At 43.5% G+C, this 17,262-nt stretch overlaps 1 protein-coding gene across 1 annotated transcript in view; it reads left to right on the top strand.

Moving 5' to 3' along the window:
* The window catches only part of LOC124038223 (PDZ domain-containing protein 8-like), a 64,321-nt gene that overhangs the window by 18,184 nt on the left and 28,875 nt on the right, over positions 1 to 17,262 (top strand). The window contains exon 2 of the mRNA XM_046353817.1: positions 10,960 to 11,088. Coding sequence (XP_046209773.1) covers positions 10,960 to 11,088 — 129 coding nt within the window. The remainder of the gene's footprint in view (positions 1 to 10,959; positions 11,089 to 17,262) is intronic.

The following is a 17,262-nucleotide window of genomic DNA, read 5'->3' as shown; positions in this document are numbered from 1 at the left end:
GTCATGGTACATATCAACAGCATCTTCCCGGACACCCTAGACCCACTCCAATTTGCATACCACCCCAACAGATCCACAGATGACGCGATCTCAATCGCACTCCACACAGCCCTTTCTCACCTGGACAAAAGGAACACCTATGTGAGAATGCTGTTCATTTACTACACAAAGCTAAGGATTCTGGGACTAAACACCTCCCTCTGCAACTGAATCCTGGACTTCCTGACGCGACGCCCCCAGGGGATCAGAGTAGGCAACAACACGTCTACCACGCTGATCCTAACACTGGGGCCCCTCAGGGGTGTGTACTTTAAGTTTGCTGACGACACAACAGTGGTAGGCCTGATCACCAACAGCAATGAGATGGCTTATAGGGAGGAGGTCAGAGACCTGGCAGTGTGATGCCAGGACAACAACCTCTCCCTCAGTGTGAGCAAGACTAAGGAGCTGATCTTGGACTACAGGAAAAGGCAGGCCAAACAGGCCCCCATTTAACATTGACGGGACTGTAGTGGAGCGGGTTGAGAGTTTTTCAAGTTCCTTGTTTTCCACGTCACCAACAAACTATCATGGTCAAAACATACCAAGACAGTTGTGAAGAGGGCACGACAATGCCTTTTCACCCTCAGGAGACTGAAAAGATTGGGGCTAAGCCTCCTGCCATCCAGGTCCTATATTATAGGCGTGTCAGAGGAAAGCCCATCAAATTGTCAGAGACTCCAATCACCCAAGTTATAGACTGTATTCTCAGCTACTGCATGGCAAGCGGTACCGGAACGCCAAGTCTAGGACCAAAAGGCTCCTCAACAGCTTCTACCCCTAAGTCATTAGACTGCTGAACAATTCATTAAATATACATTGAGTCCTCCCTCTCCTTTTGAACACTGCTGCTACTCACTGTTGTTTGTTACCTGTGCATAGTCACTTCTCCCCCACCTGAATGTACAGATTACCTCAACTAGCCTGTGCCCCGCACACTGACTCGCTACCGGTGCCCCCTGTATATAGCCTCATTATTGTTATTCTTATTGTTACTTTTTAATATTGCTTTTTATTTTAGTCTACTTGATAAATATTTTCTTCTTCTTGAACTACACTTTTGGTTAAGGGCTTTTAAGTAAGCATTTCACGTTTGTCTACACTTGTTGTATTCGGTACATTTGACAAATAAAGTTTGATTTGATCTTTAATTTAAACAGTTTGGGGAAGTCCCTTTTCTGTTTTAGCATGAAACAAAGCGAGGTCCATACAGAAATGGATTGTCGAGATCGGAGTGGAAGAACTTAACTGGCCTGAACAGAGCCCTAACCTCAACCCCATCGAACACCTTTGGGATGAATTGGAACGCTGTCTGCGAGCCAGGCCTAATAGCCCAAAATCAGTGGCCAACCTCACTAATGCTCTTGTGGCTGAATGTAAGCAATCCCAGCAGCAATGTTCCAACATCTAATGGAGTTCCTTCCCAGAAGAGTGGAGGCTATTATAGCAGAAACTCCATATTAATGACCATGATTTTAGAATACAATGTTTGATGAGCAAGTTTCCACACACTTATTTGGTCATGTAGTGTATTTTATGACGTTTCCACCGGATCAGAGCATTACATTTTTTCCTCCTTTCATGCTTAGTGGTTATCGAAAGGGAGAGAGCTGGAAATATTTTTCAAATAGGCTAAATTGAGGAACTGTTGTAATTCTTAATGGATGTAAAAACAGACTTTGTCAGTGAGTTAAGACAATCAGATAATAGTATTAGATCACCAAATGGACACACTTATAGACCTACACTTCTGCGCAGGCCTGGTAGCCTCATCCTACTTCTATATGCGAAATCAGGTGTGTGTCCTTAGTCAAGATTGACAGGACTTCTCCAAGCAAAAACTTGGAAATGGAATGAACCAAAACTTTTTTCTCAGAAGTTTAGCCTAGGGTGTGCTCTCTGCAAACAAGAAATTACCGTAACCAAACAAACATTGTAAATGAGAAATAATGGGAATTGACAGTAAATGTACTACTGGTGATACTGGTGTGCCATCCCCGCAGCCTCTGCAATGGATTAGTCCACTCAGACAGGCGTGAATCAGATGGGTGTCTTGTGTGGCAGAATCTTTTTATATTCAGTGCCTACGTTACAGCCTTATTCTAAAATGGATTAAATTGTTATTTTTTCCCTCATCAATCTCCACACAATACCCCATAATGACAAAGTAAAAACAGGTTCCTATACATAAAGGAAATATCACATTTACGTAAGTATTCAGACCCTTTACTCAGTACATTGTTGAAGCACCTTCGGCAGCGATTACAGCCTCGAGTCTTCTTGGGTATGATGCTACAAGCTTGGCACACCTGTATTTGGGGAGTTTCGCCCATTCTACTTTGCAGATCCTCTCAAGCTCTGGCAGGTTGGATGGGGAGCGTCACTGCATAGCTGTTTTCAGGTCTCTCCAGAGATGTTCGATGGGGTTCAAGTCCGGGCTCTGGCTGGTCCACTCACATATACATATTCTTGTCCTGAAGCCACTCCTGCGCTGTCTTGGCTGTGTGCTTAGGATCATTGTCCTGTTGGAAGGTGAACCTTCGCCCCATTCTGAGGTCCTAAGTGCTCTGGAGAAAGTTTTCATCAAGGATTTATCGGTACTTTGCCCAGTTCATCTTTCCTTCGATCCTGACTAGTGTCGCCACAGCATGATGCTGCCACCCCCATGCTTCACCGTAGGGATGGTTCCAGGTTTGGGCTCCTGAATGGAGCAGTGGTCAAAGGCACTGCTCCATTCAGGAGCGCTAGAGGCACTGAGACACCCTGGTTCGAATCCAGGCTGTATCACAACTGGCCGTGATTGGGAGTCCCATAGGGCGGCGCACAATTGGCCCTGCGTTATCACGGTTTGGCAGGTGTAGGCACTTAACTGACTTGCCTACTTAGATAAAGTTTTTTTTTTTAAATCCTCCAGACATGACGCTTGACATTCAGGCCAAAGAGTTCAATCTTAATTTAATCCGACCAGAGAATCTTGTTTCTCATGGTCTGAGAGTCTTTACGTGCCTTTTTGGCAAACTCCACACGGGCTGTCGTGCCTTTTCCTGAGGAGTGGCTTCTTCTGGCTGAGTGCTGCAGATATGGGAGAACCTTCCAGAAGGACAACAATGTCCACACAGGAATTCTAGAGCTCTTTCAGTGACCACCGGGTTATTGTCACCTCCCTGACCAAGGCCCTTCTCCCCCAATTGCGCAGTAAGGCTGTGCGGCCAGCTCTAGGAAGAGTCTTGGGGATTCCAAACTTCATCCATTTAAGAATGATGGAGGCCAGTGTGTTCTTGGCAACCTTCAGTGCTGCAGAAATGTTTTGGTACCCTTCCCCAGATCTGTGCCTCGACATAATCCTGTCTCGGAGCTCTACGGACAATTCCTTCGCTCTTATGGCTTGGTTTTTGCTCTGATATGCACTGTCAACTTTGGGAACTTATATCAACAAGTGTGTGCCTTTCCAAATCATGTCCAATCAATTGAATTTACCACAGGTGGACTCCAATCAAGTTGTAGAGACTTCTGACGGATGATCAAGGGAAACAGGATGCACCCGAGCTCAATTTCGAGTCTCGTAGCAAATACTTGGGTAAATAAGGTATTTCTGTTTTTAATTTTTAATACGTTTAGAAAAACAAACCATTTTTGCTTTGTCATTGTGGGATATTGTGTGTAGATTACAATGGAATTTTTATTGATTGAATCCATTTTAGAATAAGGCTGTAACGTAACAAAATTGCTGTAACAAAACAAAGAGTCTAATTACTTTCTGGTATAGAGGTCCTGGATGGTAGGAATCTTGGCCCCAGTAATGGGCCATACGCACTACCCTCTGTAGCACCTTATGGTTGCATCACCGCCTGCCATATCAGACTGTGATGCAACCGGTTAGGATGCTCTCGATGGTGCAGCTGTAGAACCTTTTGAGGATCTGGGGACCCATGCCAAATCTTTTCAGTTTCCTGAGGGGGACAAGACTATCTTGGTGTGCTTGCATGTTAGTTTGATGGTGATGTGGACGCCAAAGAACTTGAAGCTCTCAACCTGCTTCACTACATGAGAAAGGGGAGTTTTCAGTCCTCCTTTTCCTGTAGTCCACAATCAATCAAATGTATTTATTAAGCCCTTATAACATCAGCTGATGTCACAAAGTGCTGTACAGAATCCCAGCCCAAAACCCGAAACAGCAAGCAATGCAGGTGTAGAAGCACGGTGGCTAGGAAAAACTCCATAGAAAGGCCAGATCCTCGTAAGAAACCTAGAGAGGAACCAGGTTATGAGGGGTGGCCAGTCCTCTTCTGGCTGTGCTGGGTGGAGATTATAACGGAACATGGCCAAGATGTTCAAATGTTCATAGATGACCAGCAGGGTCAAATAATAATGATCACGGTGGTTGTAGAGGGTGCAACAGGTCAGCACCTCAGGAGTAAATGTGAGTTGGCTTTTCATAGCCGATCATTCAGAGAATCTCTACCGCACCTGCTGTTTCTAGAGAGTTGATAACAGCATGTCTGGGACAAGGTAGTACGTCCAGTGAACAGGCCATGGTTCCATAGCCACAGGCAGATCATTTGAAACTTGAGCAGCATCACGACTTGGTGTACTGGCGACACCAAGGAGTCATCAGGCCAGGTAGTCCTGAGGCATAGTCCTAGGCCTCAGGTCCTCCAAGAGGGAGGGAGGCACAGAGAGAGAAAGTGAGAGCGAAAGAATTAGAGGCCGTACTAAAATTCACACAGGACACTTGCTAAGACAATATAAATACTCCAGATATTAACAGACTGACCCTAGCCCCCGACACACAAACTATTGCAGCATAATTATTGGAGGCTGAGACAGGAGGGAGACACTGTGGCCCCGTCTGACGTTAGCCCCGGACAGGGCCAAACAGGCAAGATATAACCCCACCAATTTTGCCAAAGCACAGTCCCCATACCACTAGAGGGATATCTTCGACCACCAACCTATAATCCTGAGACAAGGCTGAGTATAGTCCACGAAGATCTCCCCCACGGGGTGGGGGGTGGAGCGCCAACCCGGACAGGAAGATCACGTCATTGACTCAACCCACTCAAGTGACACACCCCTCCTAGGGATGGAATGGAAGAGCACCAGTAAACCAGTGACTCAGCCCCTGTAATAGGGTTTGAGGCAGATAATCCGAGTGGAGAGATGGGAACTGGCCAGGCAGAGACACCAAGGGCAGTTCGTTGCTCCAATGCCTTTCCGTTCACCTTCACACTCCTGGGCCAGACTACACTCAATCATAGGACCTACTGAAGAGATGAGTCTTCAGTAAAGACTTAAAGGTCGAGACCGAGTCTGTGTCTTTTACATCGATAGGCAGACCTTTCCATGAAAATGGAGCTCTATAGGAGAAAGCCCTGCCTCCAGCTGTTTGCTTAGAAATTCTATGGACAGTAAGGAGGCCTGCATCTTGTGACCATAGCGTATGTGTAGGTATGTACGGCAGGACCAAATCGGAAATGTAATGTAAAGCCCATGTTATGCTTTGTAGGTTAGCAGTAAAACCTTGGAATCAACTCTTTCCCTATTGAAGTTAGTGGGATATTGGTAATGTTGCACTTCCTAAGGCTTCCCCTAGATGTCAACAGTCTTCATAACCTTGTTTGATGCTTCTACTGTAAAGGAGAGGCTCATAAGGGTTCTTTGAGTCAGTGGTCTGGCAGAGTGCCACAAGCTCGTAACGCTCGTTCACTTGAGTTAGCTTGCGTTCCATTGCATTTCTGAAGACAAAGGAATTCTCCGGTTGGAACATTATTGAAGATTTATGTTAAACATCCTAAAGATTGATTCTATATATCGTTTGACATGTTTCTACGGACTGTAATGGAACTTTTTGAAATTGTCTGCTTCTAGTGAACGGCCTTCGTGAGTTTGGATTTGTTTACAAAATGTGCTAACAAAAGTAGCTGTTTGGACATAAATTATGGACATTATCAAACAAAACAAACATTTATTGTGGAACTGGGATTCCTGGTTGTGCATTCTGATGAAGATCATCAAAGGTAAGTGAATATTTATAATGTTATTTCTGACTTCTGTTGACTGCACAATATGGCGGATATCTTTTTGGCTTGTTCGGTCTCTAAGCGCCGTACTCAGATTATTGCATGGTTTGCTTTTTCCGTAAAGCTTTTTTGAAATCTGACACAGTGGTTGCATTAAGGAGAAGTGTATCTAAAATTTCATGCTTAACACTTGTATTTTAATTACCATTTATTATATGTATTTCTGTAAATTGATGTGGCTCTCTGCAAAATCACTGGATGTATACTGAGATTCTTTTATATAAATATGAACTCTACCGAACAAAACACATGTATTGTGTAATATGAAGTCCTATGAGTGTCATCTGATGAAGATCATCAAAGTCATTTTGTGACTCCTCTCTTTGGCTGAAAAAATTGCTGTGTTTTTCTGTGACTTGGTTCTGACCTAACAATCGTTTGTGTTGCATTCGCCGTAAAGCCTATTTGAAATCGGACACTGTGGTGCGATTAACAAGAAGCGAAAATTTAAAAAGGATGTGAAATGCTTCTATGTTTGAGGAATTTTAATTATGGGATTTCTGTTTTTTTGAATTTGGTGCCCTGCACTTTCACTGGCTGTTGTCATATCGATCCCGTTAGCGGGATCTCAGCCCTAAGAAGTTTAACAGGAAGCCAGTGTAGAGAGGCTAACACTGGAGTAATATGATCTTTAAAAAAAATCCGGATAGGTGGAAAGTAGAGCATTGCAGTTGTCTCATCTCGAAGTGACAAGCATGGATTATATTTTTTGCATACTTTCTGGACAGAAAGCTTCTGATTTTTTGAAATGTTAGATAGATGGAATGTTACGGATACAGTTATCCTGTGTGTGTGTATCCTGTGTGTGTTTCTTTTCTCTCCTTCTCCCCTCACAGGTGAAAATCATCACTCCCCAATCAGTCAACAATCAATCATCAATCAGAAGACACACCACCTCCTATTTCCTGACCTATCACAGTTCCTTCCCCATGGTTTAAAAACCCCATCATTTGTTTGTTCATGAGCTCAGCTCAGCTCAATCTCTAGCTAAATCTCTAGCTCAATCTCTCTGTAAATGCCATGTCTGTAGGTCTCTGTGTTTCACTCTCGCTTTGTATCTTAACCTCTCTTTTGTTTAAAGCACCTCCATAGCACCTTGTCATCACCTGTGAGTATTGTTTGTGGTTATGGTGTTTGTTTGTTGCTCGTGGGAAAAGGGGAAACCAAGACAAGTCGCCCATGGGCATACACTACCCGTAGGTGAACTTTGTTAAATACACTAGGTAGAACTGGGCGGACCACCCACTGTATTTTTGGTTAGTTAGTTAGCTGTTGTTAAAGTAGGCTAGTCTAGCTTAGGGGTGTTTTTGAATACTTATTGTTTCTTTCCTTGGGTCCAGCTCAGCCCCTTTTTCTGCTCCCCCCATTACCGTGTGTTTATAAATAAACCTAGAGTTTGACGGTAGATTTCTGTTGTCGTGGTTATTTCGTGCACATTTTTACTTTGTCACAATAATAATTTGCATGAGTTATGTTACGGGTCTCATTACCATCCCCCCTAGACTGTCGGGCCAAAAGGGATTCGTAACATGGAATAAAGCTGTCCTTGAAACAGTCTTGATATGTTGGTCAAAAGAGAGATCAGGGTCCAGAGTAACTCCGAGGACTGTACAACCATCAAGATAAATTGTCAGATTCAACAGAAGAGTTCTTTGTTTCTTGGGACCTAGAACAAGCATCTCTGTCTGAATTTAAAAGTAGACCTCTCCTTTTTTCTTGATCACATTAAGAGAGAGGTGGTTCTTCTTGCACCACACGGTCTGGTCTCCTTGTTATCGGTGATCAGGCCAACCACCGTTGTGTCATCGACAAACTTAATGATTGTGTTGGAGTTGTGCCTGGCCATGCAGTCATGAGTGAACTGGGAGTACAGGAGGGGACTGAGCACGCACCCCTGAGGGGCCCCCGTGTTGAGGATAAGCGTGGCAGATATTGTTACCTACCCTTACCACCTGGGGTGGCCTGTCAGGATGTCCAGGATTCAGTTGCAGAGGGAGGTGTTTAGTCCCAGGGTCCTTAGCTTAGTGATGAGCTTTGAGGACACTTTGGTGTTGAACGCTGAGCTGTAGTCAATGAACAGCATTCTCACATAAGTGTTCCTTTTGTCCAGGTGTGAAAGGGCAGTGTGGAGTGCGATTGAGATTGCATCATCTGTGGATCTGTTGGTGCGGTTTGCAAATTGGAGTGGGTCTAGGGTTTCTAGTCTAATGGTGGTGTATTGAGCCATGACCAGCCTTTCAAAGCATTTCATGGCTACAGACGTGAGTGCTACGGGTCGCTAGTCATTTAGGCAGGTTACCTTAGTGTTCTTGGGCACAGGGACTATGGTGGTCTGTTTGAAACATGTAGGTATTACAAACTCGGCCAGGGAGAGGTTGAAAATGTCAGTAAAGATACTTGCCAGTTGGTCAGTGCATGCTCGGAGTACACGTTCTGGTAATCCGTCTGGCCCTGTGGCCTTGTTAATGTTGACCTGTTTTAAAGGTCTTACTCACATCAGCTGCAGAGAGCGTGATCACACAGTTGTCCGGAACAGCTGATGCTCCCATGCAAGTTTCAGTGTTACTTGCCTCGATGCGAGCATAGAATTCATTAAGCTCGTCTGGTAGGCTCGTGTCACTTGGCAGCTCTCGGCTGTGCTTCCCTTTGTAGTTTGTAATAGTTTGCGAGCCCTGCCACATCCAACGAGCGTCGGAGCTGGTATAGTATGATTCGATCTTAGTCCTTTATTGATGCTTTGCCTGTTTGGTGATTCGTCGGAGTGTATCACGGGATTTCCTATAAGCTTCCGGGTTAGAATCCTGCTCCTTGAAAGCGGCAGCTCTACTCTGTGTGAATGTTGCCTATAATCCATGGCTTCTGTTTGGGGTATCTACGTACAGTCACTGTGGGAATGACGTCCTCGATGCACTTATTGATAAAGCCAGTGACTGATATGGTGTACTCTTCAATGCCATCGGAAGAATCCCAAAACATATATTCCAGTCTGTACTAGCAAAACAGTCCTGCAGCTTAGCATCTGCTTCATCTGACCACTTTTTTATAGACCGAGTCACTGGTGCTTCCTGCTTTAATTTTTGCTTGTAAGCAGGAATCAGGAGGATGCACTTATGGTCTGATTTGCTAAATGGAAGGTGTGTTAGAGCTTTGTTCGCGCCTCTGTGTGGAGTAAAGGTGGTCTATTTTCTTTCCCTCTGGTTGGACATTGACTTGCTGATTGAGATTGTAAGTTTCCCTGCTTTGACTTTTGGAGATGAGTTAGGCTCACAGAACTAGAATGAGTTATACTTTTTTTCTATTCAATACGTCTATGCTTAGGCTATCCCACATCTTCCATTTTAGATTATTATGAACAGTTACACAAAATCTTATCTGGTTTAGAATGTGAGGGGCTTCAAGCTAGAAATAGCATCAGGGGCCAAAAATAAAGGCATACGTGTGGTCCCAAACAGCATGATGTTCTTAATTACAATGAGTAAAGGGAGTTGCACACTGTATATTCAAGCTCCCAGTAATTTATTGGGTGAACCACCAACGTTTCTGCGTCACTGTTTTGCGCAGTTGGTGCTTTATCCAATTAATTACTGGACGCTTGTATATGGAGTGTGAGGCTCTCTTATTTAATAGCATACAGTTTACTCCCCATTAGTCAGCACCTCAAATAACTATTTTGGGTGAGTGCCAACTCATGCTTTTTATTACCTAATTACAACAACCCATTATTTACGGTTTAACCATCTGCCTTACTGCTGCTTTTAGCCAATGACCATACCCAATTGCAGAAGTCACAGTGCCGGGACCAAACATTTTGTGAGGGAGTCTGTGTGTATGGTCAGGGAGAGAGGTTGTGCGAGCAACGGGCAGGAGAATATCATGTTCGGAGAGTGGGCCAAGTGTGTGAGTAGAAGAGTGTGAGCTAGGGCGAGCCTGAGAGATGGAGAGCCAAGCTGTGAGTGTCTTTCTCAGCCCCGGCATTGGTTGAGATCAGCCTCCCTGCTGTGGAGCGAGAGCAGGAAACAACCAGGGTTTGTTAGATAATCTGATCCCAGCAGGATATGGATTTCCTCCTGCCTTTCTTACCTGCCTGCCAACTGGAACAGTGGGGCTCCTGTAGACACTCCTATAGCATCTCCAACATTTCTTATCTATCTGTTCTCAGTCTTTCCCCTACTTTTCCTCATCTCTACATCATCACTCCTTCATGTTTCAACTCCATAGCCTCTCAATCTCTCCTTTTATTTCCTAAAATGTTTATTTTCTCCTCATTTCTCTTTCTACTTCATCTCTTCTTCTCATTGTCTTCTTCATTCCCTTTTCCAACCCATTCATTCTCTGAGCAAGGAAGTGCCCTTATTACTGTGTAATTATTAATGTAATTTAAATGTAACATATTACACTAATTTATTACACACATTGATTCAGTGCATTTTTTTTGTTTTGTGCCTTTTTATATATGTAGTCCTATACTGTGAGGGTTTGTTTATGTGCAGGTATCGTGAATAAGCCGTCAATAGTTTTATCACTGAGCCTGTATTTCTGTCACTTAATAGAGACAATCCTGAGGATGCTGACAAAGCAGAAATGCTTAACGATTGTGTCTGTTAATCTGTTGCTGTGGGCTAACAGCAGATCATCCTCTGAAACGTAGATGTTACCCCCAATGGAAAAGCCAGAGGCCTATGCTTTGATTGTCAAACATGGCTAAATTTTGTTTTCAGTTAGGCCCCGTGTTCTTTCAAGTGTAGAATTCCTCGGCAGTTATAGTCTCATTGAAATCACTAACAGTATACAACAAATGTATAATAATTTACTCATTGTTTACCGTTTTGTGTTTTTCCAGATACAAACCCTTCTTCCCGTTCCAAGTGCAACCTTCCATTGGATCCTCCGCCTGTGACTTGGACCTCTCTGTTCAGGACTCAGGATTGGTTGAGGGTCGACTTAGGGTCACCCTCATTGAATGTAGCAGGTAGGATGACTCATTCTTGGTAATATTTGAGAGGGGGGTGGGGTGGTATTTCCCTATGCATTACAGCAATCCCCCTTTTATCAGAGAATATATCAAATAATAATTATACTCAAACTAAGTCAACCCTTCCCGTGTTGTATGTAGTTAGTGTTATGGTCCTAACAGGCCTAGGAGACCATAAGAATGAAATGCTATTGATCATCATTATTAATAGTTCAACAGTACTGGTCTCCACAGCTTTCTGCACAGGGATACTATATACTTTATGTAACACACACTATGTTCAGCACTTTTTATGCAGACTCCTAAGGTAGGCCACCCGCTGTGTGTATTCTAGCCTGGTTTGAGATACTTGACAGGTTAGGATATATCTTATGGTGAAAACCACTTTTATTACATAAGTATTAAAAGGACCTAAGATGTCTGGACTATATCTTAACATTGCATTTGTCACTAGTATTTATGCTAGGTGTTCAAGCCTGCTCTTCATAAATAATCAAGGCCTTTTATTCTCTAGCCACAGAAAGGAAATGCAGCACTAATCAACTTAACCAGCAAGGCTACAAATTTACCAGGTGATTGACTTACCACCTGCTTAAACTAACCTAATCCGTTTGGGCGACAATGCCTACCACAGTTTCAGGCTGACTACACCGCTCACGTGTAGTAAATTTAGACATGCATGTTATTCAATTATTGCACCCACACTGCTCACGCGCACCAATGAGCATCTGCGTTGCCAAGGGCTAAAATAGAAGTCAGTTCTATTTCTGATGCAGATCGTACTGCAAGTCCTGCCTCACCCATCTCCTCATTGATTTATAGAAGCAGCTATCCATATGCCATCTCCTCATTGGTTACACCCACGTGGGTGACTGAAAGACGAACGAGGTCAGTGCCGGTAATGCACCTAATTTATAAAAGTTGCCAATCGCCATATAAAGTCAAGAGAAGAAAAAGCCTGGAAGGAGGAGAGATGACTAGAAACGATTTGGTTGACCATTTTATGTTTGGATTAATTGGCGGAGTAGAGGACCTTGTGCATTTCAGGTAAAATATCAACTCAATGTTTATATCCCAGGACAAATTAGCTAGCAACAGCAAGCTAGCTAAATAGGACAAATTAGCTAGCAAGTGCAACCTAGCTAGCTAAGTTGCCATAAATGTTTAATACTTTTCAACCGGTCCCTAAATTAATATAATTGGTTCAGATTTTGTTTTGACATTTTAACCTGCGTGTCGTGATCGCATTTGGGTGGGACAAAATACATTTATGCACGATGGCGCACGCGCGTAGCTGGTTTGGGTTCCATGTTAGAGGGCGCACTTAAAAAGCAGCCCTTTGTCTCGGGGTAGGTGATGTATCCCTTCACTAGTCTCCTCTCCCTTCCTGAAACACCCACTTCTGCACTGGGCTAGGGCTGTTGCGGTGACTGTTTCACCACCTCACCGACAGTCATGACCGCAGTAAAATTCCATGTGACTGTTGAGTCATGGTAATCTCCTCTTATGCACACTGGACATGCTATAGTGGTACCCAACTTGCTAATGGCCTAATGGCCTGGTACTCGGGGCTCTATTGTCCCTCTAACCACTCTGACATCAATGCAAATGGAACGAAACACAACAAAATGGAACAGTGCTTTCAAAAGTGATGATTAATTAAAAACACACATTGGCATATTAGGGCTTATACAGCCGCAGAGGCTTATGAGCGCAAGCATGAAATAAAAACCTGAATTATGACTCTTCCGTTATACAATATATAACCTACAGCATATTACGCATGGCAGAAAAACAAGAAACTAAACTGATTTTAAGATGCCTTTGGTACGTAATTGGTCTAGCCTATACTCCAAAATTAAACAAATTAGAATAATTGCTTTTGAGTGTGGACAGATTTTATTTATTTATTTATTATTATTCATACCAGATGGTGTGATTACCTTATGCTACGTTCCAAAATGTCTATCCAAATCAAATTTTATTGCTCACATACAGATGTTAATGCAAGTGTAGCGAAATGCTTGTGCTTCTTATTCCGACTGTGCAGTAATATCTAACAAGTACCCTAACAATTTCAAATCTACCTTATACACACAAGTGTAAAGGAACTAATAAGAATATGTACATATAAATATATGGATGAGCGATGGCCTAACGGCATAGGCATGATGCAGTAGATGGTATAGAGTACAGTATATACATATGAGATGAGTAATGTAGGGTATGTAAACATTATATAAACTGGTATTGTTTAAAGTGACTAGTGATATATTTATTACATCCAATGTTATATTATTAAAGTAGCTAGAGATGCAAGTCAGTATGTTGGCAGCAGCCACTCAATGTTAGTGATGGCTGTTTAACAGTCTGATGGCCTTGAGATAGAAGCTGTTTTTCCAGTCTCTCGGTCCCAGCTTTGATGCACCTGTACTGACCTCGCCTTCTGGATGATAGCGGGGTAAACAGGCAGTGGCTTGCTCGGGTGATGGTATTTTTGTCTTCCTGTGAGATAGGGTGGTGTAGGTATCCTGGAGGGCAGGTAGTTTCCTCCCGTGATGCGTTGTGCAGACCTCACTACCCTTTGGAGAACCTTACGGTTGTGGGCGGAGCAGTTGCCGTACCAGGCGGTGATACAGCCCAAAAGGATGCTCTTGATTGTGCATCTGTAAAAGTTTGAGTTTTCGGTGACGTGCCAAATTTCTTCAGTTGAAGAGGTGCTGTTGCGCCTTCACAACGCTGTCCTTGTGGGTGGACCATTTCAGTTCGTCTGTGATGTGTATGCCAAGGAACTTAAAATTTTCCACCTTCTCCACTACTGTCCCGTCGCTGTTTCCTGAAGTCCACGATCATCATTATCGTTTTGTTGACGTTGAATGTGAGGTTATTTTCCTGACACCACACTCTCAGTGCCCTCACCACCTCCCTATAGGCTGTCTTGTCGTTGTTGGTAATCAAACCTACCACTGTAGTGTCGTCTGCAAACTTGATGATTTGAGTTTGAGGCGTGCATGGCCACGCAGTCATGGGTGAACGGGGAGTACAGAAGAGGGCTGGGAATGCACCCTTGTGGGGCCCCAGTGTTGAGGATCAGTGGGGTGGAGATGTTGTTTCCAACGCTCACCACCTGGGGGAAGCCCATCAGAATGTCCAGGACACAGTTGCACAGGGCGGGGTCGAGACCCATGGTTGCGATCTTAATGACGAGTTTGGAGGGTACTATGAACAGAATTCTTACATAGGTATTCCTCTTATCTAGATGGGTTAGGGTGTGATTGCGTTTGCTTCGTCTGTGGACCTATTGGGGTAGTAAGCAAATTGGAGTGGGTCTAGGGTGTAGGGTAAAGTGGAGGTGATATGATCCTTGACTAGTCTCTCAAAGCACTTAATGATGACGGAAGTGAGTGCTATGGGGCGATAGTCATTTAGCTCAGTTACCTTTGCTTTCTTGGGAACAGGAACAATGGTGGCCCTCTTGAAGCATGTGGGAACAGCAGACTGGGATAGAGATTGATTGAATATGTCCATAAACACACCAGCCAGCTGGTCTGGGCATGCTCTGAGGACGGGGCTAGGGATGCCGTCAGGGCCGGCAGACTTGCGAGGGTTAATACGTTTAAATATTTTACTCACGTCGGCTGCAGCGAAGGAGAGCCCGCAGGTTGTGGTAGCGGGCCTTGTCAGTGGCACTGTATTGTCCTCAAAGTGAGCAAAGAAGTTATTTAGTCTGTCTGGAGCAAGACATCCTGGTCCGCGACGCGGCTGGTTTTTTTTGTAATCCGTGATTGCCTGTAGACCCTGCCACATACGTCTCGTGTCTGAGCCGTTGAATTGTGACTCTACTTTATCTCTATACTGACCCTTGTTTGATTGCCTTGCGGAGGGAATAGCTACACTGTTTGTACTGCCGTGATTAAAAGCAGTGATTCGCACTTTCAGTTTTGCGCGAATGCTGCCATCAATCCACGGTTTCTGGTTGGAAGGTTTTAATAGTCACCGTGAGTACAACATCACTGATGCACTTGCTAATAAACTCAGCATATACATAAATGTTGTTGTCCGATGCTATCTGGAACATATCCCAGTCCATGTGATCGAAACAATCTTGAAGCGTGGAATCAGATTGGTCGGACCAGCGTTGAACAGACCTGAGCGCGGGCGTTTCCTGTTTTAGTTTCTGTCTATAGGCTGGGAGCAACAAAATGTAGTCGTGCTCAGATTTGCCGAAAGGAGGGCAAATTCCTTTCGATCTGACTAAAATAAATAATGGATTTATTGTGATGGTGTATATTAAATTGATTTATTAGACTTTTTTAAATGTAGATGTTGGAAATGCATGCATCAGCGGCTTGTATGCGCGGAGGCCTTGAGATGCTAAACATGTTTATGTTAATTAGCTGCAAATTACCGTGAGACCGGCAGACTTTTGCATGACAACCAGATGACACAATTTCATGACCTCCAGAGCTCTACTCTGGGCCAATGAAAATGTGTAAACATGCCAGCTCTGGGTCTGAGCTCTATCTCCTCCACCCTCTGCTGACGGTGGTGTAAGCCTTTATGTTGCTTGGGTCTGGTATATTAGTGGAGTGGCTGCAAACAGTAGGACATCCAGAAACCGGCTCCTCATTAATAATGCACAGTCCCTGCCCATTAATGAGGCCAGGCCAACGCTATGACTGGCTGGCTGACACTCCTATCCTCACAGCTGCTGCAAATGGATACCCTATTACCTCACTGTGCCAGCCAGACATGTCTGACAATGACAACCATCCACCTCAACTTACCGTGCCCAATATTGGGTTTGTCTATGTGGAATTCCATTGGGATGGTGCCAACTGCAACCAAACTGCGAGGTCTTAGTTTTTGGGGGATAGGCAATGCATTTTTAAGGGAAAAAAGGTTGTTGATATTCAGAGGAATATCAGGATATTCTACATAGGCCTGAAGTGAACAGTGCACTGGTCCAGATGAATATTTGATCGATTGCAAATTGCAACAGGATCTCTTTAAACTGCCTATCATGTTCTTTATGTTCTCTTAGTTTTGGCTACTTTCTGTCTGGTTACTACCAACAGACGGTGAGAAACCTCTTAAAAGGTAATGATAGCATGCTTGCATTTTTCTTGCCTACCATGTGTCCAAAATACATCGCAAGTGAAAGTCTAAAATTCTATCTAAAAAGGGATTTCAAAGTCAATTTTTTTCCCCCTCCAAATTAATAGAAAATACACATTGCATATATGAATGCATATATTTTCACACCCCAGAGTTAATACTTGGTGGAAGAAGCTTTGGCAGTAATTCAACTGGGACTCATTTTGAATAAGATTTTGCCAACTAAGCACGACTCCTACAGCAGCTATAGTTTTTTTGTCAATATTGCTCAAGCTCAGTCAATTTGGTTGGGAATCATTGATGGACAGCAATATTCAAACGTTGACTTTGGTGTTAAAATCTGTGTAATTCTCCCGCTGACAAATACAACTCAGACTGCTGTAGGTTTTCCTTTTAACTTTTAACCTGGGCTCCTTTTTAATATTTAAATCCGGACAAACTCCCCAGTGGCTGCAGGTGACGAGCATATCTATAACCTGATGCTGCCACCACAATACTTGAAAATACAGAGGATCAACTTTGCTTTCACTCCACATTACTGGCCTGTATGACAAAATGAAAAGAAGAAAGCTGGTGTTAAATAATCCACTCCAAATCATCCATTCTGTTTGCAACCAAGGCCCTTAAAGGTAAACTTAGTGAAATGACATTGCCACGAGCAGTAGGTTGTGTTGATCTGTAGGAATAAAATCCAAATGAATCTCTTTTTTCAGATGTAATTGTAAGGCATCAAAATGTGAAGACTGTGCAAGGGGTTTGTAGACTTTCACTAGGCTCTGTATGAATATAGAGTTACCAGTCAAATGCTTGGAGACACCTACTCATTCACTTTGAATTATTATTATTATTTTGAACTATTTCCTACATTGTGGAGTAATAGTGTTGACTTCAAAACTATGGAACCATGTAGTAACCAAAAAAGTGTTAAACAAATGATTTGAGTTTCTTCATAGTAGCCTTGATGACAGGGCGGCAGGGTAGCCTAGTGGTTCGAGCCAGTAACCAAAAGGTTGCTAGATCGAATCCCCGAGCTGACAAGGTAAAGATCTGTTG

Source organism: Oncorhynchus gorbuscha, linkage group LG06 (assembly GCF_021184085.1).
Source record: "Oncorhynchus gorbuscha isolate QuinsamMale2020 ecotype Even-year linkage group LG06, OgorEven_v1.0, whole genome shotgun sequence".
Lineage (NCBI taxonomy): Eukaryota > Metazoa > Chordata > Actinopteri > Salmoniformes > Salmonidae > Oncorhynchus > Oncorhynchus gorbuscha.
The sequence above is the reverse complement of the archived record's forward strand: the minus strand, read 5'-3'. Positions and strand labels throughout refer to the sequence as shown.